The 8,145-nt window shown below is 55.3% G+C and overlaps 1 protein-coding gene across 8 annotated transcripts in view; it reads right to left on the reverse strand.

The window, feature by feature from the left end:
• Positions 1-6,765, reverse strand: part of PPFIA1 (PTPRF interacting protein alpha 1) — a 79,376-nt gene extending 72,611 nt beyond the window's left edge. For 3 of the 8 annotated variants that reach the window (XM_044260006.1, XM_044260001.1, XM_044260003.1), the window contains exons 1-2: positions 6,641-6,762; positions 5,144-5,407 (exon numbers count right to left, since the gene is read on the reverse strand). In XM_044260006.1, the coding sequence (XP_044115941.1) occupies positions 5,144-5,407 (264 nt within the window). In that variant the 5' untranslated portion in view covers positions 6,641-6,762. Of the gene's footprint in view, positions 1-5,143; positions 5,408-6,640 lie in introns of all 8 variants that reach the window. The other 5 variants (XM_044260000.1, XM_044259999.1, XM_044260007.1 and 2 more) reach the window with 4 other exon arrangements.
• Between the last annotated feature and the right edge of the window lie 1,380 nt (positions 6,766-8,145).

An 8,145-nucleotide genomic window follows, 5' to 3' on the forward strand; every position in this document is an offset into this window, starting at 1 on the left:
GCTGCTTAACCGACTGAGCCACCCAGGTGCCCCAAATCTTAATAAGTATTAAATGCACAAAGCAACGATGACAGGGCCAAGATCGGTCTAAAATTTTAAAATATTACGATGACAAAAACGGTGGACGGGAGTTCAATGCCTTCAAGTGTCAAAGGCAACAGTAGTATCAGGGAAATAGTAAAGTACTAAATTAGGCCCAAGTTTAAACAGCACCCCGCACCTAGGAATACATATATTCCAACAACCTAACAGAGAAGTTTACAATTAAAAAACACTTCCTACTTTGAAACGAAAGCCAGAGAGAAAAAGAAGACAGAGCAGCTGGGACAAAGAAAGAACATGCAGTAATATGGCACCTGTCAACCAACATATCAGTCGGTCTATTTAAACAGAGCAAATACTCCAACCAAAAGATAAAGACTGTCAAATTCATTAAAATAAAGCCAAGCGTGTCCTTTTCACACAGGTACACCGTAAAACGTGAGCTCACAGGCAGGTGACAGCAAATGACCCACAGGCGAGCCCGAACCACGGAGAACTGACAGGGCAGATACAGCGACTCCCAAGTAAAGTGACCTCTCCAGAGCCAAAGCCATTACCAGAGACGAGCAGGAACATTTCACGATTAAAGTTCCATCGACCAAGAAAACAAGAGTTCAAATTTGAACAGACCGGTGGCGCAGTTGGTTGGACGACTGCCTCCGGCTCAGGGCGTGATCCTGGAGTCCCGGGATCGAGTCCCACATCAGGCTCCCAGCTCCATGGGAAGTCTGCTTCGCTCTCTGACCTTCTCCTCGCTCATGCTCTCTCTCACTGTCTATCTCTCAAATAAATAAATAAAAAATAAAAAAAAAATAAAATCTTTGAACAGACCTAATAATTACACAATCTCAAGATACATAAAAATTGATGAAAACAGAAAAGGAGAATGAGCCAAACCCACAAGCACAGAGGACGACCTCGGACAGGCCCTCAGTCACTGACAGAACCCACGACAGTGGCAATGAAGCCCCGGATGCAGGGCTGGGCGGTCCGGTCTGTAGTCACATGGGGCTACTCCACTGAGATGTGCTCTCAACTATAAAACACACACCAGCTTTTAAAGGCTTCAAATGATAAAACAATGCAAAATACTCCATTAGGTTTTTTTCCTGTTGATTATCCACTGAAATGATATTCTGGATATGGGTGTTAGATAAACTATATTCTAAAATGATTTTCACCTCTTTCTTATTTTATTGAACACGGCTACTAGAATCTGAATTACGTGACTAACAAACTTCTCACCAGTAAACACAGAACACTGCATTCCCACCAATACACATAATTTTCAAGTGCCCAAGGAACACTTGATAAAAATGAATGCACGCTGAGCCATCAAAAAAGCTTGACTCATTTCAAAGGATTGAAACAACGCAGGGCATATTTAGGGGCTGCAACAGTTAAACAAAAAAATTTTTCTTAAAAAAAAATTTAAGAAAAAGAGACAAAGCACAAATTACCAGTATTAAGAATTTTTTTTCTTTTTAAGCAGGCTTCCCGCCAAGCAGGGAGCCTGATGCAGGGCTTGATCCCAGGACACTGGGATCATGACCTGAGCCGAAGGCAGATGCTTAACGACTGAGCCACCCAGGCGCCCCAGTATTAAGAGTTTGTAAAAGGAAATAATCACAACGGATTCTGCAGATGATAAGGGTGTTAGGAAGCATTTTACATCATTACTTGGAAAGTTTGGGTGACCTGAGCAAATTCTTTTTTATTTTATTTTATTTTATTTATTTATTTGACAGACAAAGATCACAAGTAGGCAGAGAGGCAGGCGGGGGGGGCGGGGAGCAGGCTCCCCGCTGAGCAGAGAACCCGATTTGGGGCTTGATCCCAGGACCCCGGGATCATGACCTGAGATGAAGCAGAAGCTTAACCCACTGAGCCACCCAGGCGCCCTAACCTGAACAAGTTCTTAGGGTAAAATAGGCCTTCTCTAAATAGACACAAGAAGAAATATAAAGTCAGAAGAATCCTATTTCCGCATAAAAAAAAATGAATCTGAGATTGAAAACCTTCTCACAAGGAAAGCCCTATACCAGCTGGTTTTGCCAAAGAATTCTTCCAAATACTGAAGGAAGAAAACATCATAAACCCTTCTGGGAACACACAAGGAACACTTCCTACCTTGTTTTATGAGACCAGCATGAACTTTAACACAGAAACCTAACAAGGACAATACAAGAAAGTTCAACTATAGACCAACCTCCGTCATGAATAAATCCTAAGCAAAATATTAACAAATAAAATCCAGCAAAAAGAGAATACACAGAGACCAAGTCGGGATTATCGTCGTGTGGCAAAAAAATTTTAAATTAAATCACCACACTAACCACAACAAAAAAATCACTTATCCCCAAAATACAGAGAACACATTTCAGAAAACTTAATGTAACTAATTCATGATTTAAAAGAAAACCTTAGCAAACTAAAGATAGAGGAGAACTTTCATAGTTTGATAACAAACATCCCAGGAAAGCCACAGCCGGTGTCACATGCGATGGTCAACCACTGAACCTCTCTCTCTGGTCCTGGGAGGGACACAGGGACACCTATTCTCACCGCTTCTATCCCACACTGCACTGAAGATCCGAGCCAGTGCAAGAAGCCAGAAAAAAAGAGACGGTTGTTGCACTGGAAAGGGAAAAACTTATCAAAGGACACCCCTGAGAGAATGAAAGGCAAACCCACAAGACTATTAAAAAAAGTCTGCCATTCGTATGTGTATTCAAAATAATCCGAAGAACTCCTTCAAACCGATAAAGCACAAAGCAGACGACCCCATCGAAACGTGGGCAGGAGGCAATTACTTCAGGAAGAAGCGCCCCAGCGGCCAAGCAGCGCACACAGAAGCCCTGGCCCCGCGCCCTGACCCGCCGCCGGGCAGCCGCGAGCGCCGAGCGCGGCCCACAGCACTCAGCCTCCGGCCGCAACGCCCACCAGACGGCTGGGATGCAGGAAGCGCCGCCGCCAAGGGCCCGACGGCCACGAGCGCGCGCACCGCGGGTGGGGGACAAACACGCGCTCAGTGAGCGCCGCCGCCCCCCGGAGCCCACGCCCGGCCCCAACCAGCACCTGGGACTGCGCACGGCCAGCTCGGGCCACGTGGCACCGGCACAGGGTCCGTGACCGTCTCATCCGCACGAGCTCAGAGCACACCAACGCGATCGAGGGCGCAAAGTCCAGAGCACGGGTCAGCTTTGGGGCCCAAGTGCTGCGAGTGGGTCGGAGGGGGCTTCCAGGAAACTTGGCCACGTTCTCGCTCTTCCTCCAGGGGCCGCCGGCCTCAAGGCCTGAGCCCCTGAGAGCGGCATTTGAGAAAGAGGAACCACAGTAAACCGTTCGGGGAACTCGGCTCGCTGCAGCGCTTGACGCGAGTCCGGCGGCGGACCGCGGCGGCCAGGTCGGCGAGGAAAGGCGTCTGGCCTGCCAGCAGTCTGGGAGCAAGTAATCACAGACGTTAACAAACTGCAACGACGACATACTCCGAGAAAGTCACAGCCGGGAGTGTACACGTCAGAAAACTTTTTTTCACTTAGCGAACACGTGCTTGTGACCAGCACCTGGTTTCCTGGCGTGAACGTACCACAGTTTCTTCTTCCTGCTGGGCATGGGGAGTCCCAGGTGCTCTCAGGGGCTCAGGCCTTGAGGCAGGCAGGGGGGAGGGGAGGCAGGTAGGAGGGGAGGCGAGGGAGGTGGGCGGGTGGGCAGGTGGGGCGGTGCTTAGTGGGTGTGGCCAGTGTGGCACGCTCCACTCAACGAAGAGCTTCCAGGCTACAGCACACTGAGCAGTAGCTAAAAACAAATCACGCAGCAGTTGTGGCAACCGGGGACAACCCCGCCACTGCAGGGAACTCCTGTCCCTTCTGTCAGGTCACGTGTGCTCCTTCTTCCAAAAATCGACCTGATCAAATACTTAAGTGTGTGATATGCACTTCAGTGCACGGCCTCAAGTTACACGAAGACACATAACAATCATGAAACAAGAAAGCAAAATCTACTGAAAAGTGGACAAAGACACTAAAATCCGGTGGCACATCATTTGGCCCATGCTTTCGAGCTCGCGGTAATAAAACCCGACCTGTGCAAACTACAGAACTGGTGAGGCTTGCCCGCGAGGAACCGGGATGGGCCTCCGAGCCCACGGACAGGGAGCACGGCAGCACTACCGCCAGGTTATTACTGCTAAGGAGGAAATGCAAACGTTTGGCTTATCCGTCTTTCAGGAGAACCGACTGCAGCCAAGAAACGCATTCGGGCTAGCAACAACTCATTCACCAACCGAGCCCGGCAGACCGACGGCGGGGGCACAACCGTGCGCCTCGGCGGGCCCACCTGAAAGGACCACAGAGGCGCGGACTACGGCTGAGTCAAGCGGCACCCAGGCAGCTGCGGGCACCCAGGCACCAGGTGCCACTTGCCTTACACTTTCGTGGGGGACGTTCTCCCCTCCCCTGCTGTGACGTCCTCGCTCGGCTCCACAAGAAGAGGCTTTGAAACACCAGTCAAACGTCACAGACTCAGAGGATCGACGTTGGTGTCACTTCAAGCGGACGATTCCCGTCAGCCACGAGACAGTTCCGAAGGAATTCGTCTCCGTCTCATGCCCCCCCACGACAAACGGCACTCACAGAACACAGGCGTTCTTCTAAAGGCGGACTGTAAAAACAACCTTTCCGGGAGCTCACTCCTATCTGCCCATTAAACTTCTCTAGAAAATGGGAGCCAGGTGATAAAATCCAGGAGAAGCACACGTTCAGCCAGAGGCCTGAGACAACAGAACGGAAGGCACCACACAGCTTGGGACGCCTCGTGGCCCCCGTCCAAAATCTTCGGAGCACTGTCCCAGATCTAGACAGCTCCTTCTGCTGCCCGAGGAAGGGAACAAGAGTTACGAGGTGTTTACAGCGAAGCACACCAGGGAGCTCATCCTTGCTCGGTACGTTTAACCGTCAGAAACTCTCTGCACATGACTTACGAAAACCAGAACCATTTCACAAACTCGCCGAAAACACGAACCCCACGAAAGAGGCTACCATAGAAACACAGAGAGAGGAAACGAAGACTCTGTGGGGCTCCAGGTGCAAAGCATCCGTACCTGTGGGAGCGCCGTGTTGAGCTGCCTCTGCAAGGAGTCTCGCTCGTGACCAACCTCGTGTAACTTCCCCTGGGTCAATGCCAGCGTTTCCTGGGTCTCTCTCAGCGTGTCCAGAAGACGGTCCCTCTCTTCCAGCATGGATACCATCAGCTGTTCGAAATGTGAGTCTGCGTCGGGCTGTGACGGCGAGCCGGACCCATGACTCCCGCTTCCTCCTGGGGGGCCTTCGGCTTCACTGATGGTCGGCATCACCTCGCACATCATCTTGAAATAGAAGACCCAGACTCTAGTCATTAAGTGCAAAACAGGGGCTCCCGCAAACCTGCAACTGTGTGTGACAAATAAACCGAAGGCTGACAGGCAGCCTCTTTATTCTCAGCTCTGGCTTTACTCTGGATATAAATAAGTGGGGGCAGAAGTACACAGGAGTGTGGAGTCCGCAACCCACAAGAGGAGCACATCACGGCGCGCAATAATCCGGGGAAGCGGTAAAGACCCTGGAGACTCCCCTCCCATGAAGAACAAACCCTGTGGCATGTTGTTTGCGAAGCCCTACTTTCTAGTTGTTGGAAACAAGTGTGCTTCTGTAACCCTCCCCCCCCCTCCCATTTCCCGGTTGGGGGAGACAGAAGTCAAAACACATGCCACCCAATCCTTTTTCGGGAAAAGCACAGAAGGAGCACACAGCCCGGGAAACTGACCAGTACAAAATCCACCAGGCATCTTACAGGAATGTGTGCAGTCAGCTCCCGAGGAGGACTGACGGCTCCCTGAACCCTCGGGCTGGATCGGCTGAGCGCTATAAGGAACTGGACTCGTTCAGCGCCGGGAAAGGTGTTTTCCAATGGCTGCAAGGTGCGGCGGTGCGGCACCCGAACTTACGTAAGTTTACAGCCCAAAAAAAGGAAAGAAAAGGAAACTTTCACAAGGGACACGGAGCTGGTCGCTACGGCCGCGGACGGCCAGGAAGGAAGGAAAAGTGAAAGGGGAGAACGGAGACGCTGGGAAGTGTCCCCCACATAAGGCCGGCACGAGAGGAAGGAGGGCCGGGCCCGGAGGCTGGACCCCCGAGGAGCCGCTGCCGAGGACGGCGCGCCGGGCGGCGACACGACGACCTCGGTCCCCCTCGCACCCGCGCCGGGCGCCGCACAGTCCCCGGACCCCGAGGCGGGGAGGACCGCTGACAACTGGAGCGCAGCCCAGGTCGCGGCTTCTCTCGGGCACAGGTCCTCGGCCCCCGCGCCCGGCGCCGGGCTGACCGGGGCTGACCCGGCCACCCGGGTGACCGGGGCGCCGCGGTCAGGGGAGGGGGCGGCGCGCGGCCTCAGGAGCCAGTCCCTCGGGGCGCGTCGGCCAGGGGTCCCGCCGGGCTCCCGCCCCCGCGCCCGGGGGGGCTGACAGCAAGCGCCGCGCACCCGCCGCGGGGAGGGGGCCGGCGCCCGGGGCGACCTCGGCCCCGCTCCGTCCCGAGCCTGCCTCGGTCTCCCGCTCCTTTACCTTGCTCGCCGGCGGGAGCGGGCGAGGAGGCTCCGCGGCGGCTCGCGGGCGGCTGCTCGCTCCGGGCGAGCTCGGGGCCAGACGAAGGCAGCCCGCGCCCGCGCCCGCGCCCGCCGGCCCCGGGCCCGCAGCCCCCCAGTTACTAAGGCCGGCCCGCGGCCGGACACTGGCTGAGCGCAGCAGGAGCGGGCCCGGCTGCGCGTCGCCGGCGTCAACGTGCCCGACGTCGGGCGCGTCGGCGCAGCGTCAGCGCCGAGCGCCGCCGACCGGCCCCGCCCCCCGGGAGGAGCGCCGCGGAGGCCGAGTGCGCAAGCGCCTCCCTCTCAGGTGGGCGGGCCGGGCCGCTCGGGCGACGATTGGCTAGGTGCGAGGGGAGCCACGCCCACTCCCCCCCTCCACCCCTGGCCCCGCCCCCAGCCCCGCCCCGCCCAGGTGGGGGTCGTCTCGGTGTTGCCGAAGCTTGCCGAAGCTTGCCGGAGGCATCTGACCCCGGATCTCCCCCCTTCCAGCCGCGGGGCAAGCCAAAGGCCGTTATCGAACGTCTACTGTGCATCAGGTTCTGAGCCAGACCCTTAGCAGACGCACGTCCGCACACCTTACAGGAGGACGCGCCCAGGTGCGGGTCACCTGCGGGTCACCTGTGGGCTGCCTCCTCGGGGACCGGAGTGTCCTCGGGACCAAACCTTACAGGACTCCGAAGGACGCGGTTGTGCGTGGGGCCCGCTCACCGAGGCTTACCTGCCGTACCTGCGGAGGCCCAGGTGGGCAGCGTTTGCTGTGGAGGCCCGTGGGCGCCGTGTGGGGAGAGCAGGCTTGGGAACTGGGAAAGGCGGGTTCGACTCCCAGCACATGCTTGTCCCCGGGTGTGGAGCTGGGCAACTCGGGGAGCTCACGGCCCCCTGTGCCCCATCTGCAGGGTGCGGAAATGACAAAGACCTACCCCGGGGATGTTGTAACGGGTGGGACCCTACGGTGGTTAGGCTCTTCGTCCTTATTCATACTTCCAGTTTGTACTTAACTTTTAAAAACGCCTGTTCTGGGCCAAGTGCCATGCTGACTCTTGCAGACACAGAGATGATAAACACGCCTTTAATAAATTAAAGCAGATGCTGGCCCCTCACCGTGACACCTGCCACACAAACTCTCCACAGGGCGAAGGGCCAGGGCCTTGCTGCCAGGACCACTGGCTCCTGGGTCGGTGGTGAGGGAGCCAGGAGCCCCCGAAGTCACCCGAGCCTAAGTGAAGGTGGTGTGGGGAGTGGGTGGATTCCTGACTCCCACTGAGAGCTCCCCGGCAGCAGGCCTGGCTCTGACTGGCTTTCTCTCCTAGGGCCCAGGACCTCTTTCATTCATGGGTCCATTCATCCAATAAATAATGGTGCACAAAAATAGGAATTTGTGCCCCTGGCCTAGGGTCTGGAACGGAGGAAAATTTTGGACTCTCCTCAAGTGTACCAGCTTAATCCAACCAGCCCAGATTCGCACCACACCCATAAAGTATTTGT

This window comes from Neovison vison, chromosome 7, assembly GCF_020171115.1.
Source record: "Neovison vison isolate M4711 chromosome 7, ASM_NN_V1, whole genome shotgun sequence".
NCBI lineage: Eukaryota > Metazoa > Chordata > Mammalia > Carnivora > Mustelidae > Neogale > Neogale vison.